The 18,532-nt window shown below is 35.2% G+C and overlaps 1 protein-coding gene across 1 annotated transcript in view; it reads left to right on the top strand.

Annotated features, from left to right (window-relative positions):
- The first annotated feature begins 1,329 nt into the window (after window positions 1-1,329).
- The window catches only part of ADAM7 (ADAM metallopeptidase domain 7), a 45,565-nt gene continuing 28,362 nt past the window's right edge, over window positions 1,330-18,532 (top strand). The window contains exons 1-7 of the mRNA XM_057720642.1: window positions 1,330-1,381; window positions 3,556-3,659; window positions 7,828-7,904; window positions 10,977-11,055; window positions 12,416-12,492; window positions 13,523-13,715; window positions 15,293-15,346. Coding sequence (XP_057576625.1) covers window positions 1,330-1,381; window positions 3,556-3,659; window positions 7,828-7,904; window positions 10,977-11,055; window positions 12,416-12,492; window positions 13,523-13,715; window positions 15,293-15,346 — 636 coding nt within the window. The remainder of the gene's footprint in view (window positions 1,382-3,555; window positions 3,660-7,827; window positions 7,905-10,976; window positions 11,056-12,415; window positions 12,493-13,522; window positions 13,716-15,292; window positions 15,347-18,532) is intronic.

Genomic DNA, 18,532 nt, shown 5'->3' with positions numbered 1-18,532 from the left:
AGTTGGAGGTGAGAAAATTGGCACAAGAAATATAGATCAACTTGTGAGAAGTTTAACTGAAAAGGGAATGAAAAAGAGGGTGATGGTGGAGGGCTGTGGAATACAGGATTGAGGGTAGGATTTTGTGATGGGGAGAGACTTTAGATTATTTAAATATCAAAACAAAACTTCCAGTTATGGTAGATTGGTTCAGTTCATGGGTGTACTTTAGAGATAATCTATAATGGGAGATAAGGGAGGGGATAAAATCCCAGATCAGGGCTCTCCCTTCCAATATAACAAGAGAACACATGCACATAGATAGATTTGTACAGGTCATTTGCATATTTGCCCATTAATGTTTTCTTTTTGTATTGATTTGAAAAAGTTCTATATTATAAGGATATGCCTTCACCTTTTATTACATATATTGCATACATTTCTGAAGTTTTTATTTGCCTTTTAATTGTAATTAATTTGTGATTTATGGCATAAATAGGTTTTCATAAAGAAGTTTGGATGAAAGTAGTCAAAAGCTCCCAGTTATAAGAAAAATAAGTACTAGGGATGGAATGTACAACACAATGACTGTAGTGAACAGAGCCGTGTGGTATATTTGAAAGTTGGTAAGACAGTAGATCTTGAGTTCTCACCACAAGGAAAAATATTTTTTTGGTATCTGCATGAAATGAATCATTTCATAACATATGATGTCAAATCATTATGATGTACACCTTAATTTTATACAGTGCTGTAGTCAATTACATATCAATAAAACTGGGAAGCAAAAAAAAGGAAAAGTTATTTCCCTCATTTCCTCCACTTGCCCCAGTGACTCTCTGGTTTCTTTTATCAGGATGGGGGATGAAATATGGATTAATATCTCGTGTTTCATTCTCAATATTTCTATCTAGCTTGTTTTATTAAATTTTCCTTGACAGTTCTTATGGTGGCTTTCAGCATAGAAAGAACTTCTTCAACCAAAGTTTATATAAACATTCTTCAATTATTTTTCCCAAGGCATATGTGATTTTTTTCACTTTTGAATTTTTAATACATCTGGAATCATATTTACATTAGGCATAAAGTAGGGATTTCTGCCCAGCCCACCTCCTCCACCACCACCATCTCGTTGGTTGCCTTTAATTAGGACATGACGTCCACCCTCCAGGTTTTTGCCTCAAGCACCTCACAGATTGTGTAACATGATCAAGGAACACTTCCTTGTGCTGGATCAAAACTGCCTGTCTATCTGCTAGGGTCTTCATCCTCGCTGTAGAAGTAAGGACCAAGAACTGTGCACGTCTTTTCTCAAGCACATGTGCCCCACTTTTGCCAGAATCATTCAGAATGCTTCCTGGGAGTTTATTTTTCATGATTTTACTTATTTCTCAGATTGAAGGTACGTCTTAATCTTTTTATGAGAGTTTTCTTTTTTTAAAAATTTATTTATTTATTTATTATTTTTGGGGGGCACACCAAGTTCAATCATCTGTTTTTAAACACATATCCCAGTATTCCCTCCCTCCCTTGACTCCCCTCCCACCCTCCCTCGAGTCCCCCCCACCCTCCCCGTCCCAGTCCTCTAAGGCATCTTCCATCCTCGAGTTGAACTCCCTTTGTTATACAACAACTTCCCACTGGCTATCTGTTTTACAGTTGGTAGTATGTATATGTCTGTGCTACTCTCTCGCTTCGTCTCAGCTTCCCCTTCATCCCCTGCCCCCTCCCATACCTCGAGTTCTCCAGTCCATTCTCTGATTCTGTGTCCTTATTCTTGTCACTGAGCTCATCAGTACCATTTTTAGATTCCGAATATGTGAGTTAGCATACAATATTTGTCTTTCTCTTTCTGACTTACTTCACTCTGTATGACAGACTCTAGGTCTATCCACCTCATGACATATAGCTCCATCTCATCCCTTTTTATAGCTGAGTAATATTCCATTGTGTATATATGCCACATCTTCTGTATCCATTCATTTGTTGATGGGCATTTAGGTTGCTTCCATGTCCTGGCTATTGTAAATAGTGCTGCAATAAACATTATGGTACAAGTTTCTTTTGGGATTATGGTTTTCTTTGGGTGTATGCCCAGGAGTAGGATTACTGGATCATATGGTAGTTCTATTTGTAGTTTTTTAAGGAACCTCCAAATTGTTTTCCATGGTGGCTGTACCAACTTACAGTCCCACCAACAGTGCAGGAGAGTTCCCTTTTCTCCACACCCTCTCCAACATTTGTGGTTTCCAGACTTTGTGATGATGGCCATTCTGACTAGTGGGAGGTGATACCACATTGTGGCTTTGACTTGCATTTCTCTGATGATTAGTGATGTTGAGTATCTTTTCATGTGTTTGTTGGCCATCTGTATGTCTTCTTTGGAGAAGTGTCTATTTAGGTCTTCCGCCCATTTGTGGATTGGGTTATTTGCTTTTTTGGTATTAAGCTTCATGAGCTGCTTGTATATTTTGGAGGTTAATCCTTTGTCCGTTGTTTCATAGGCAACTATTTTTTCCCATTCTGAGGGTTGCCTTCTAGTCTTGTTTATGGTTTCTTTCACTGTGCAAAAGCTTTTCTCAGATTGAAGGTATGTCTTAATCTTTTTATGAGAGTTTTCTTATTATGCTATGAGGTAATGTGTCTCTCATCACCAAGTTTAAGTTATAAATGATAAAAACATTAATATCCATTGATGATTTTGCTGAGAGCATAGCATAGGATTTGGACTAGATTATGGCTAATCAAGATTCTAAAAGCCTATGAAAAGCTGTAGCACTCTTAAATACTCTGACAGACCATGAGAAGGAGGAAGGAGTGGATTTTACTGAATACCTGCAAGGTACCAGACACTGTGTTAGCGATCAGCCACTTCGTATATTAGAATGCTTAAAATTCGATATTATTATCTCCACTTTACCGATAAGAAATTTGAGATCAATATCTATAGATCAGGAAGATTAGGTATGCTACTTTTGGTCATACTGCTAATAAACTAGTAAAACTTTGGTTCAAGTATGAGCAGATTCCAAAATCCCAGACTGTTTTCTCTATAGCTCTCTGTAGTAGGGTTGGCAGGGCTCACCTGATGGATGACTACCAATTTGATAGGTAATGAATAGAAGATTATCTCAGCACTGATTCAAAAGTATCTAAAATCCCTTTCACAGGGAAAAGCCTTATATTTAGCTATGAGAGTTAAGACTTCATATGCAAATGTCACATGGAGTTAAAATCAGTAATTTACACTGAAACAGTCCATTCTAGGGGCTGACTTGGACAGGTGGCAGAATCCAGAGACAGGCTGAGAAGACTAAGATGACAAAGGAGACAACTGCAGAACAAGGTGAAAAGATAGAAGAAGCTGAAGGACCCTGTTTTCTTTGCCTACTTTCCAATTTTGCTTATATTTTCCAGTTTGGAAGTACCAGTCTCCATTTCCTTACCTGTAAAGTAGGGATGCTCTTCTTCATGGTTGCTAATTGGGAGAAAGTGAGCTCTATGAGAATAATTCTGTTATCCAATTACTGTGAATGCTAGTGCCAAGTGTATTTTCCCTCTTGTGTTTCCTTTTAGAAAAGGTCATCCTTGGAGTAGAGGGTCAAGAACTGGTTTATCCTAAAAGGCTTCCACTGATACAGAAGCGAGATATTTGGCACACCCATGAGGATGACACAAAGGTACAGGCTTTTATTTAATAAATAAGATGCATTGCTCTCACAGGCATGAAGAAAGCAAATAAGGGAGGTGTCTTGATTTTTCTGAGGACTCCTATCCAGCTTACAGCATGTGTTTGGGTGGGTGGGCTTGTAAAGTTTAGGGGAGAGAGCAGTCCTTCGATGCATTAGGAAACAAAAAACAATAAAGCTCAGGTTTGGGGCTGGGGGGCATTTGAAATCTTCCAGTTTATGTGAGGAGTTCCACTAAAGCTTTCCAGGCTGATCTGAGACAACCTCATTTGTTCTGAGCTGGTGCCCACGGAACATAATCTCTGAGCATTTTGCTTTCCCAGTGATCCGATATGCGGGTTTATTTACCTCACAAATTCTACAGCAACGTTGGACAACTTTCACAAGAACACAAAGGCCTAGTTGGCCTGTTGCTCAGAAGAGTGTTTATTCAGGCATTAATATTTAAGAACATTTAAAATTTTAATTCCAAAAATAATAAATATTTATGTTGAAACCTACAATACACCTAAAAGGGAGAAAAGTTCAAAACTTAGTTCTTTTCAAGGCCCACTATTGTAAAAGACATTCAATGGCTGTTCTTAGGTACTTATTATCAGGTATTTCCATTTGGAGCCTCAGGTTTTTTATTTGGCCCATGAAGCATCCTGAATGTCACTTTGCCCCAACACTCCTTGAGAAAGCAGACCTTTCCCAATGCAATGACTTGTCTTCCCGCCACCATGAAAGGAGCCTGCTTTCCAGTTTTTAGGTTTCTCAGACACAAGTAAGATGCATTTCAACTCTCCAAATGGTCCCACTGAGGCTTGAGATGATTAAAAAAAAGCAACTCTTTATCTGCTGGCATTTGGAAATAATGTCTAACCATTTTTCTCCAATAACTTCCTTGCAAACAGTTTTGTTTTGTTTTTTTCTTGATCTCCAATTCTTTCCTCACGTCCTCAATCCTTTTACTGGTTGGACATTGATACTCAGCTAAGAGGTCAAAACCAGCTTTCTACCACCCATTGTGCAAAAGCTGGTGGGCTCTTCTGGCCTCTATTGTCTTACAATTAATATATAAAGTCCCAGGATAAATCTACAAGATGAAGCCTGGGCAGGAAATATACAAAATGATTTTGGTGCATCTGGTAATTCGAGAAAGTGAGGAAGTCCTCAAACTAACAAACAAACCCAAACCCACACTTATGGGAATATGTCAAAAGAACACAGAGGCCAACTGAAAGGTCTCCCAGTGGCCAAAGGGACAATTTGAGTAGCAAAGTCAGTAACATAGTTTTTGACTATAACACAAAGCATCAATGAATATCCATAAGCCCATATTGATATAAATAAATGATTGAACAGGTAAGTAAATGAAGGAGAACAGACAAATCTCCCATAAAGAAGAATCAAAAATTGATGTAGATACCTGCACTCCACCCCCCGTTGCCCCTGCAGTAGGTGGAGCATAGCACCCCACCCTTTAAGCACGTGCTGTGCATAGTGACTTCCTTCACTAATAGAATAATATGGAAGGAGGAAAAAGTGCAACTTCACGGTGGAGAAAGCTGACAGATGCTACCTCAGTGAGGCAGTCCAGGTTAATATCAGCAATAACTCATGTTGATAGTATGTGCTCTTGATATGATATGATGGAAAGTGGCACTTGATTTTGTTGTTTTCTATCAAGTCTTCATATCCCCAGTCTAAGTGTGAGAAAAATGTCAGAAAAACCTAAACTGAGGGAGAAGCTACAGAAAACCTGACCACTATTTGACCAGTACTCTTCAAAACTGTCAAGGTCATCAAAAATAAGGGAAGTCTGAGAAACTATCACCATCTAGAGGCACCTAAGGAGAAATGACAACTAAATGTAATGTAATGTTCTGGATGGAATCCTAAAACAGTAAAAGGACATTAGACAAAAAATATGGAAGTCTGGATAAATTTAGACTTTGATTGATAATATCAATCTTGGTTCATTAGCTGTGACAAATATACCACAGTAATATAAGGTGTTAATAACAGGGAGACCTGAGTTGTGGGGTCCATGGGAATTTTCTGTATTATCTTTCCAACATTTCTCTAAATCTAAAATGCTTCCAAAATTAAAATTATTTTAAAAGTTAAATTAAAATAAGTAAAATTATAAAATAAAAATAAAATTGAAAATTCTGTTTATTGAAAACAGTATTGACAAGATGAAAAGTAGTATTATGACATTTGACAATATTATCAATAGTTTCATAATTTTTAGCTAATATGAAATCATATTCAAACACTGAAATTTCAGAAAAGTCCCATTATAACATCTTGTTAGACACATGCACGCACACACGCGTGCACACACACACACACACCTGTACATATAGTTTGCCATGTTGTGAGATGGGATTCAACCTTTCTTATTTGATTGAGCACCTAGTTTCTTGCCTGCCCATCTATGAATTCTCTGTCTTTACAATAAGGTTCTAATTTTATATTAAACTTGCAATCAAAAAAATCCTAACTAATGCATACCTCACATTCAACAAACACAAACCTTCCCTCTTCCTCCCTCAAAGCTGCCCCTCTTCAAAAGACCCACCTTTCAGTAGTGGCTCAGTTAAAACAAACCAGAAACCTGAGGTAATTCTTGACTCCTTTCTTTTGCTTCTTCTATCAACCACTAAGCCTTGTAGATTCTAGCATGTAAATATCCTTGCAAATTATCTGCTCATCACTATTCCGGCTAATATCACCTGTATGCCATCAATAGACTGTATATGCTTTCTCTGCCTACAGTGGTGATTTCTGCTAATTCATTATCCATAATAAGCAAGCCATCTAAAATACCAAACCAACTTCTGCATTTTCTGCCTAAACCTTTTGCTTCTCTTTCCTCTTAGCATAAAGTCCAAATCCTCTCAAGTGACTTGGTAGGCTATACATAATTTGACTCCTTCCCAACTTTTCATTTCTCATTTCTATTCAATTTATACTTGATTTTCTGGCAACACTAAACTTCTTCTCTTCTTCAAACATGTCAAGCTTCTTCCTACCTCAGGACCTTTGCATGTGCTGTTCCTTGCCCCCAACTCCTCCTTTCAATATCCCTGACAGTCACTGCATTTCTCATATTATGATGCCTATAGTACCCAACTACATTTGCTTGATTTTTTTTCTTTGCCAAGCTGTGGCTTCCTTGAGGGCAGTGACCTCTATCTTGTGCAACACTTATTTTTTATATGATCACTGTGTTTGAAATAATAGATGCTGAACAAATGAATAAACAATAAACTAGAAATGTACAAGATAGACTAGTAATTGTGGATACTTAAATTATAAAGAATCCTTATGAATCATAAAGAAATAAAATAACACAAAAGAAAATGATGAAGACATAAATTAGAAACTCATATGCAAATATGTAAATAAACTAAATAAACAAAAAGAAAATATCAATTCCAAAAAAAAAAAGGAAAATATCAATTCCAATGATCATCAGAGAAAACAATTTATCACAATAAGGTGTCGTTTCCATTATCCAAAAGACTTTTATTAATGACAATACCTAAGGCAAGGAAACAAGAATCACTATAAATTTCTGGTGAATTTCTAATTTTGAACTACCTTTCTTCAAGGTTATCGGGCAGTATTTACCAAAAGCTTTACATTTTTTTCCATGTTGTTGACAATGAAATTCTAACTGTAGTGAATACCCCAAATGAGATTTCTAATATAGATGAAGATTAAATAAATTCACTTTTAGCTTTTCAGTCAAAAAATACATACTGTAAAAGAACATGTATTGGAATAGAAAATGCTCATGGCCATGGTTTATTTTTATGAAAGAATACATAAACAGAAGATCGGTTGTGGGGGTAGAACTACAAACATATACAGTAACTTGTATATCTCTGAATAAGGAGAGAATATGCATTTTATAAATTTAATTTCATTTTATAACTGAAAAAAAATGGCCACCAAAATTTTTAATTAAAAAGTAACTTGAAAGCAAAATCTCTCATATAAATTCAGGTTCATCAGTATTTATTGTTTTCCCTAAAAGGACTGCTGGGCTGCTGGGTAGACTGTGAAAAATATGTAATTTTCCCCTCTACACACCCCTCTACCTGCCACCAACACACACTAAATGAGCACACATTTAAGTCATGTGATGGATACTGTTTTTCAGGAAGCTTATGAAGAAGAATTGTTGTATGAACTAAGCCTAAATAGGAAAATCTTAATAATTCACCTTTTAAAATCAAGGTAAGTTCTATTATGATTTAATACCTTATAGATGTATTAGCCTATAGTATCCCAGTTTTCATAAAATCTTCTGGTGAAGTGAATTCCTCAAGCCCTGGTTATCTATAGGTAATCTGAATTCTTGCTCTTCTAAAATAAGCCCATATCATTTCAATACCTTAATAACAATTATACACACTGTTTTGCAGTTCCTAAACTACTCCCTATTAGGGGCACTTGGAGTTCATACATTAATGCTATGTGAATCAGTGGAACAAAAGAAACTTGAAAACCATGTTTTTTAACGTGACTTCTAAGTTACTGAAAATAGATATCAAACCAAGCTCTGTGTGGAAAGGAAGCTAAGGCCTGGGAAGAATTTAATTTATCAAGTTATTTTGTGTACACTCAATAATTCTAATGCCTTAAACTTTCTTCATTAGCTCGCTTCACAACCATTGTTGCTGTTTTTGTTGAATTCCCATTTTTTTTCCTTTGGGCCGTTCCTACACACAATAGCTCTGCCTCCCAGCCCCAAACATTGACATGAAGAACTGTCAAGTGTAAAGTAAAATATAAGGATAACTCTATTGAAGAATTGAGACTCTGGCCTATTATCTAAAAACAAACAAAAAAAATACAAAACAAATAAACCAAAGAAACTCTCCTTCCACTCTGAGTCCCCCACTGGACAAATGTACAGAAATATAAACCTAATAACATAATTATATTGATAATTTGTTCAAAATCTGCATATTCTAACATCCTCAGGATGGAAGGAAGCTAAGATTTATTGAGCAATTTCTATGTGCCTTTCCTCAAAGTTCTCTTAATTCCTGAAAGTGCTGAAAATGTATCGTCTGCATCCATTGAAATGTCCACAAGGTAATTTACATGATTGATATTTGAATGTTAAATCATACTTGCATCCCTGTGATTAAACCCTCTTTGCTATATTCAGTTCACTAAGATTTTGTTAAGGGTTTTTGAAATCATGTTAATTATGGATATTATTCTGCAATTTTAGTTTTTTGTGATGTCTTTGTCACATTTTTATATTAAGATTATGTTGGTCTCAGAAATGAGCTAGGAAGTGTTCTCTCTTCCTATATTTTCTGAAGGATGTTATTTTTAGAATGTTAGAATTCGCGAATGAAACTATCTGTGCCTTGAAGATTTGTGTGTGTGTGTGTATGTGTGGGGAGGAGATTTTATGATTAAAAATTCAATTTTAGTAAGAGAGGGTTATGCAGATTTTCTGTTTCATTTTGTGTCAGTTTTAAATTATAATTTACAAGGAAAATGTATATTTCATGTAAGTTGTCAAATTTTTGGTATAAAGCATTTCATAATATTCTCTTATTCTTTTATTGTCTGTGATAACTTTAATGAGAACTCTTTTATAATTTCTAATATTGGTAATCAGAGTTTTCCCTCTTTTTTCCTTGACAAATCTAAAGACGTTTATCAGTCTGTTGATCTTTGCAAATAACCAAAATTTGGATTTTTTCATTCTTACTATTGTCTATTTCATTGAATCCATCTATTATCTTTATTATTTCACTTATTCTACTTATTTAGTGTTTACTTTTCTCTTTTTATGGGAAATTTCACTTTTTCTGACATAATATTTAAAACCATAACATTTTCTCCAAGCATTAATTTAGATGCATCTCAAAAACCTTGTTGTGTTTTATTTTTATTATCATTCCTTTCAAAATAGTTTCTAATTTCTTTTGAGATTTCTTCTTTGACTCATGGATTATTTAAGAGCATGTTATATAATTTCCAATATTTGATAGTTTTTTGCATAACCTTTGTCAAGCTTTGTATGATGTCATTTTTTAAAAAATGTATTGCAATTTGTTTTATGGACAAACCTATGTTCTAACTTGTTAAACATACCTCGTGTCCTTGAAAAGAATATATATTTTGCAGTTACTGGATGAAGTGTTCTATAAACAACAGTTAGGACAAGGTGGTTGATAGGATTATTTAGATCTTCTATTTTTACTCATATTACTTGTTTATTTGTTCTGCCAATTGCTGAGGGAGGAGTGTCAAAATATTCAATTATGATTTGGAATTGTTTATTTATCCTTTCAAATTTTAAAATGTTTGCTTCATGTATTCTGAAGCTTAGTATTTAGGATCATACACATTTATTATCATTTTTTCTTTATGGTGAATTGACCCTCTTATCATTATGTCGTTATGGAATGCCCCTCTTGTTGGGAAGTGCATTTTACCTGATGCTTTTTTCAACCTACCGGTGTCTTAACATTTAACATGTGTCTCTTATAAGATGGCAAGTAGTTGGGTCCTGCCTTTTTAGTGAATTCTGACAATCTGATTTCTAATTGGAAAGTTTACTCCATTAACATTTAATGTTACAAACAATATGGTTGCATTTAATATTTAATTTCTGTTTGCCTCTGTTTTTGTTACTCTAGTTTTCTTTTCCTGCCCTTCTTTGGATCTTTGAATTATTTGCTTTCTTTTTTACTTTATCTACTGGGTTTTCATTTATCTATTGTCTTTTTAGCAATATCTCTCTGCTTTAGTTTAATGCTTTTGTTTTAGAGGTTATAATATATATTTACAGTTGATATTATACAGCATAATTTTATGTAAAATGTAAAAAGCTTGCAATCATATTAAGTCCCTATATCATATGTACATATGATACATATATCTTAATACATGTTAACCCAACAGCTGTATATTTAGATAAAATAGATATAGTATATATTTCTATATGATACATATATATCACATTTTTTGCATTAATTTTGGCACTTAAGGCAAGAGATTTTTACTTAGATGATATTTTATCTAGGTTCGTCTCAAAATGATGCATTGCTAAAACTGCCAGAATCTTTTTCTGTCTCTTTTACCATATTTACCAAACCATGAAATCTAGGTAGAAAGGCTTTTCATGTGACTGGGTTGATTCTGCTTATTTACTTTTAGCATAAGAGGCTCTTGCTGAGAATTGAAAGCAGACTAGAGCTTTCTCTCTCACATAATAGGTTTTATCTGTTAACTTTTTAGAATAAGTGAAACTCACTACCTCTCTGCCTTCTTTTCCAGGGAGTTCCTAGCCTCAAATTACAGTGAAACATACTACTCCACAAAAGGACAGGAGATCACCAAGCATCCTCAGATCATGGTATCTTACGGGACCTTCCTCTGTCTCTTCTTTGAAACTATTATTTTCTTGCATGATTTTGAAACCCCATCCTAGCTTTACAGGCAGCTACAGAAAGTGTTACATCAGAAATTAATCCTGCATTGACTGCCATCACTGAATGATTCTGGAATAGAAACTATGACCCTCTGAACTCTAAAGGAGGCTGATCACTGCCTAACAAGCAAATCAATGACTGCTAACATATTTTGCTTTACCACACTGACTTCTGTGTACCCAAAATGTTGTTAAGTCCGGAGGAATGGTAAAGTAGGACACCAAAGAAGTATAAGGTACCCTGATAGAACAGTAGTCAAGCTAAAGGATAAAACTTAGAGAAATGAAACAATTTTAAAACCTCCATCTAATTGACCCTCATGTGAGTCAAATCCCCTTGCTCTGTCCTTGTGATGCACCAACATTGAGTCCTCGCCTTCATTCTCCAAGTGAATCTTTGTTCATTTATCATGAATATTATTCCAGTGGATACAAGTTCTATTTTTATATTTATTCCCCTTTCCAGTACATCCCCACTGCAGCCTCTAGCGAAGGATGACTTTATTCTCTTCTACCAAATGTATACTTTTTAAACCATATTGCCTTTATTTAAGGCAGCTATCAACTATGAAATCTAAGTCATCATGCAATCTTTGTAAAACAGAACAGTAAGAAAACTGGGTAACATTCTTTTATGCAGGGAGTTGTTGTTAGTCTGTGAAAGTCTGAGGTCCAGGGCCATGCAAAGTATCACACATAGGCAGGAGCTGAACAGATGGAATTGATGGAAAGAAAAATTATGCGGTGAAATCACCATGGATGGAGCACCAAGTAGGGAGTAATAAGATATCAACTTGATCAAAGCAGAGAGGTAGGAGAGAAAGGCACGAGGGGACCTGGTTGGAGACTGAGACCTAATTCTTGTGATCATCAAAAACTTTGACTTGATTTCATAGGCAGTGGGGTAAAATTTATACTAATAGCACAGGAGGGGTAGTTTGATAGAGATTTTAAGGTGGATTAAAGGAGTGATATTTCTAAAGAAAAAGGTCACATTTCTGAGATTAGCATCACCTAGTAGACTGTTAAATTTGTGAGGGAAGAATTTATACTCTGCTTTACACAAAGTAATCAGGCAATTAAAATAAAGGGACTCTAAAGTAGCTTTAAAATTTTCCAATGAAATAATGGAATGAATGAATGTAAGAATGAATGCAAAAATGAGTATAACTACAGTTTGTAAAAATGAAATAATGATGTATTGTGACCATAAAATATGTATATATTAATATTTATATAAAATAAATACATGTACTTATATAAATAGCCTCTTCATCTATTTTAGGATCACTGTTTTTACCAAGGGTCCATTATACATGAGTTTGATTCTGCTGCAAGCATCAGCACATGTAACGGTCTGAGGTATGCACCGTATCTTTCTACCTTTATGACTTTTCCAATGAATTTTCAGACATTCACTTTTCTTTTTAAGACCCTGTAGGTAGAAATATTAATGGAGAAAAGCTACTGTATATTTTCAGCATGAGCATCCACTCTAGCCCATTGTTTAGGTTCATTTTCGACAAAAAGATGAAATACACAGCCCTCAGCAAGACAAGTTTTTCACTAGATGGTCAAGGGATCCAGAGTTGAAAGGCAACTGGAACTCATCCAGCCTGTCCTCTCATGTTACAGATCAGGATATTGACATCAGAGACTTGCTCTTGAACATTCATTTTGCAGGTGGTTGAACTCCATCCAAAAACTAGGCCTCCTAAACTTCTAGTCCTATGAATTCCCACCACATCCCACCACAACACTTCACAGCTTTTCACTAAATTAGGCAGTGTTTCCACTCTCTGGAAAGTAAAAAAGTCAGACGTAAGGCCTATATAAGTTGTCTCTAGATCTTGGGCTCAAGGACAGAGGAGGAAGACGTGGGGAGGCAAAGAGCAGAAGAATGAGAAACTTGTGTCTTCATTTACAGGATTTTACTTGTGTAGTTCTCAGTGTTTTCAAGAATGAGAAACCCTTTAATGACACAATTACCACATAATACTCTTTGTAGCTTCATGTATTTACTCTGCAATTGATGCATGATAGACATAAAAATTCACAAAAATTTTACAAGAACTCAGACTTGCCAGGGGTCCTCAACCCGGGATGGGAATTGCTACTTTACCTATGCTTCAGAGGAGAGATTGGGCCATCAGACCTCTGAAAATCCAGATGAGCTGACTCCTAGAAAAGTTACTGAGTCAAAGGTCACATGTCACCTCAGCTGTCTGTCACTCAGAATACCTGGCTACTTGCTTACATGAGGCCTTGACTCTACAGTTTCCCTTTCTTAAAAAGGCAAACCCATAAAGTGGAAGAGAGAAATATTGTGTAAGTAATGTAGTAGTAAAATGAAAGAAATCTTAAATAAACATTGTATTCCCAATTTCCACAGGGGGTTCTTCAGGGTGCGTGACCAAAGGTACCTCATTGAACCAGTGAAATATTCAGATGAGGGAGAACATGTGGTGTTCAAATATAACCCCCAGATGCAGCAACCTGCCAATTCTTCTTGTACAGAGCTCAACTTTAGCAGGACAACTGTTTCAATGGATAATAATAAATCCACGGAAGACTCCAAAATGGAAGTGAGTGCTTTATATTTTTTTTTTGTAAATTTGTTTATTTATTGGCTGCATTGGGTCATTGCTGCTGTGCACGGGCTTTCTCTAGTCGTGGCGAGTGGGGGCAACTCTTTGTTGTGGTGTGCGGGCTTATCATTGCTGTGGCTTCTCTTGTTGAGGAGCACAGACTTCTAGGTGCACAGGCTTCAGCAGTTGTGGCGCACGGGCTTAGCTGCTCTATGGCACAAGGAATCTTCCCTGACCAGGGATCGAACCCATGTCCCCTGCATTGGCAGGCAGATTCCCAACAACTGCACCACCAGGGAAGACCCAGGAGTGCTTTATTTTTAAATCATCTTTATCCCAGGTCAAATGCCTCATTTTTGTTTTTGTTCTGATCTCGAGAGAGATCATGAGCTCCATTAACAAAGTGTATATGCTACCTGAACCTGACACTTCACTGTTTGAAATCTGAAATGTAAAACTTTTGTTTTTGTCATCTATATAGAAAAAGTCCATTCCCCATAGTAAATCTCAGTGTCTCATCAATTTCAAAGAAGGGGGATATCTACAAGCTTAATATAGATTTATAGTATTAGGGCTATAAGTGGTTGGAAAGAATGAAATTTATGTCTTGAAATCTCTTCTGGTATTGTTTTCTTTCCCTGTGTTTTCTGCCACTTTTTTTTGGGTGGAGTTGTTGATGATAAGCCAGGTTATTCCCCTTTCAACAGGTCAAACATTCTCTTAAGGTGGAATTTCTAGTGGAATGAAGGCACAATGCTAGTCCTCCATATTCCAGGCTTTTATATACTAGTTCATATCAACTTAAATGCCCAGTGGTGTTAGCCTTTAAGATCTGTGAGTGTTTATCTTCTTCACACATCCGCAGTCTAGACTGTGACTGAAACTTACTAGATGCCTAACAGATGTCTTTTGATTGAATAAACTAATCAATACATGATTAGTTGGTTCAGAAAAGAATGACTTAGTCAAATATTTGAACAATATGCATCTGGTTGATACTCAAGAGAATATGCATGTATGACTCAATGTATGACGCTGAAAGCTGAAAACTTAGAATTTCCTAGTATTGTGTTCTATAAAATAAATGATCTATAATTAGCAGCTTTTACACATTTCCTTGAAATCAAGACTTCCAGAAAGGGAGATGGGGGACAGAAGAGGAGTAGAAGGAATACAGTCAGTCCTATTGGCCAGTCATATGTCTTGCTCTCAACTGTAGATGGTCCTTTTTACATGAGCTTACTTACTATTTACTTTGTAAATTAAAAAAAAAAAAACTCTAAATGTTAAAAACTGTGTTCATGATTCCATATTTATAACTCTTATTTTATCTGAAAGACTAAACAAAGAAAAAAGGATAATAAAATATGGATTTTTTTTGTTTCAAGTTTACTAAAATCTAATGTTTTAATAATATTGTTGGTTTTATTTACCTAAATTTCTGAAATTATTAGATATACTCCTATACCTCATCTTCCAATAATACTAACATTTCTTACCTTGAAAATTTTAACTTAAAATGTTAAGATAAGAAATATTAACCATACTTCATTCAATTTTCCATAAATTTCCAGAGCATGGAAAAAGAAAAGTATATTGAACTGTTCATTGTTGCTGATGATAACATGGTAAGTTTTCAGATAAACATTTGCTCTCCATTCATTCTTATAAAACTATAGTTGTGATTTTTAACAAAGATAAAATAGTATTTTAATCAGAATTTCATTCCAGGTTCAATGTTTTGTTTTTAGCTTCCCCAAACAGGCATATATAAGAGACAATAAGGTTCTTTAAGGGTGTAGCAGACTAAACCAAAAATAGAACCTCCCTCCCCATCATGAAATGCGGAGGGAAATGATGAACAACTTCAAAAAATTGAAAATATATTCACAATGTATAGCTGACCTCAAAAGAAAACACAGGAAATCTCCAAGTGCTAAAAATGAGGCCGAGAATCTCCACCAAAACAGTAACTAAAATTCAGAGGCATGGCGACACACAGTATATAGAATACATAGGCCCAGAGCCATAAGGGGCTGTCCCATCCCTACAAAGGGAACTGGAAAAGCTCTCCAGTGAAACTGCAAAGAGAAAGGAAATGTTGTCTGTCTGCCTGTAGTAATGGGTAGGGAAAATATTATGCATGGGAAAGCAAAAATCCTAAGCCTGTGTCCGGCACTGATGTGGGGCATGATATACTTTTCTTTAGATACAGAAATGCCAAGCCAAGCTTTCAACGCACAAACTGATTAGAAACTTGGTAAACCGCTAGATCCCAAGTCAAAATGCCCTGTAATCATAATCCAAGATAAAACTAATCACATGAGGAAGAGTCAACCAACATAATGGAAAGAAGAATGAGCGCTCCAGGAACTGTCAATCATCCTATGATATTTCAGATTATCCACCTTACAACAGAGTATACAAATATGTACAACAAAAAATAATAGGGTTACAGAGTAAGAATGATTTTTTTTACTTCTTTATTAGAAAAGTTTAGGTTAAGTGGGGAAAAAAATGCAACAAAAATAGAAAAGAATTGAACCACATAAATATAGGTTTGATCTAATCAATTGATGGATGTATACTGCAACCAAAAAGCAGACAATATGTATTCTTTTCAAGTGCAAACAAAACATTTTCAAGAATTAAACTGACATTTGACCACAAAGGAAGTAAAAAAGATAGGAAAAATATATATGCAAAAGATCACCCCTTTTCTAAAATCACAACCAAATTGGAAGGTATAACAAAAAAATTGTTAAGCTAGACCCCAAAAATAAAATTGATTTGGAAACTAAAAGAAAATACATTGCCAAATATTAATTGACTAAAGAAGTCAAATCTGAGATTATGAAATACTTATATCAGCAAAAAGAAAATATTACTTGAGTTAATTTTTAGATGCAGGTGGCATAACAGTAATTAAGAGGACATTCGTAGACAAAAATTTATATTAAGAAAGAAATTTAACGAATTAAGAGTCTAACTGGAAAAGTTAGAACATAAACACAGAATAAAACCAAAAAAGATAGAAGGAAAAAATAATTTTAACAATGAGTAAAATCAATAAAGGCACAAGCCAAAAAGAAACAAAGTCAAATGCTAGTCCGTTGGAAAGATAAATGAAATAGAGAAACTTCTAGCAATATTTATTAAGACAAAAACAGAAGTAAAAATAAAATTAGAAAGGAAAGAAAAACATAACTATAAATATAGGAAAGGTTATATACCATTAAAAATATGTGAGAAGAAGCAGAAGCATGTAGTAAAATGTTAAGAAGCTGACTTGAGAAGTAGCAAACCCCCAAAAGAATACAACAAAGTTTTAAAGTTAAATAAGTAGTCTCAATCTATTAACAAATAACTAGGCTCAGATGAGTTTAAAGACAAATTTTACTGAAATTTGTTATAACAGAAAACCCCATTTTCTATACACTGTTTTCAAGAATAGGAAAAATTCTTCACACATTTCATAGTTATGATGATGTTCACATTAGTTATCTACTGCTGTGTTACAAACTACTCAAAACTTAGTGTGGGTCATTTATACAGCTGCAGTAATCTGGTGGTTCCACTGAGCTGGCTGGCTGTGTAAAGTGGCCTTAGCCACTGGTCTGGTATGTAGTGTTGGGTTTGGCCCATGTGTCTCCAATAGGCAAGCCCATGCTTCTCATATTATAGCTGGGCATCAAAACATCAAGAGAGAGGCCAGGCTTCAATGCGCAAGAACTTTTCAAGTCTCTGCTTATAAGACACATATTAATGTCTCATTAGCCAAAGTCATATGGCCAAGCCTAGAATCAATGGTGGAGGGAACTACACATCAGTGGAGATACCCAGAAGAGTGATTCCTTAAGGGTCATTACCATAACAATCTATGATGACACTAATAACAAATCCAGACAAGAAAGTAAAATTATAAGCCAATTTCACTTACCAACAACTGCAAATATCCTAAAAATATTTGCAGACCCAATCCAGCACATATCAAAAGAAAAAGTGTGCATAAAAATGAAGGTTTATTCTAGTAATGCAGTGGATTTGATAATTAAGAGGACATTTATGGGCCTATCAGGAATAGTTTCAGTGTAATTGTGGCATTTAAATCAATGAGTAGTAGGTTGAGGAGTGGGTGGGAAATGAAAATGAAAAGGACTCTAATGTAATATCTTTGCAGTATTCAGATATTTAAGATAACAGGAGAGTAATGGAATGTTAACTACAGGATATTTGCAGGATTCAGAAATTGCATTTTTTTTTTATTATGAAAGAAGTTTGACCATTTATTTGCATTTATCTCTGTGGGATAGTTATTATTATGTGTATTTTATTAGGTCTAAATTGATAATGCTGAGAACAAGTACAAATAGGGAATCTATTTTGTAAGAAGAGAACAAAATCCAAAATAAGCTGGAGCAGGAAACTGCTTTGTCTTCTTAGCCTTTTCCTGGAGAGAAGTGGCAGGGGGGAGGGGGGAGGAACCACAATTTCTTGCCCCTCTGCAACATATGTCTGGCTCCAGGGTGATCCTTGGTTATATGCTCCTGAAGTTTGTAGCCACCATGGATGAGGAAGGCTGATAAAGTTGTTTTTTGCAATATGATGGTTGCAATGGAGCTGTAATAAGTTTTGTTATGAATGTGGGCTCTAAAGAACACTTCTCAGTTGGTTTAATAAATCATTGTAATATATTATACTTAATGTGAAGAGGGAACAGAGTTATAAAGAAAATCTTAAAGTAGAGCCAGGCTGAAGCATGACTTTTGAAACTGCTATACCTAGTTACTTTATATAAAAAATGTATTTCTGCA

The sequence above is a fragment of the Hippopotamus amphibius genome, chromosome 2 (assembly GCF_030028045.1).
Source record: "Hippopotamus amphibius kiboko isolate mHipAmp2 chromosome 2, mHipAmp2.hap2, whole genome shotgun sequence".
In the NCBI taxonomy this organism is placed as follows: Eukaryota; Metazoa; Chordata; class Mammalia; order Artiodactyla; family Hippopotamidae; genus Hippopotamus; species Hippopotamus amphibius.
Note: the sequence above shows the minus strand (reverse complement) of the source record. Positions and strands in the feature narration are given on the sequence as shown.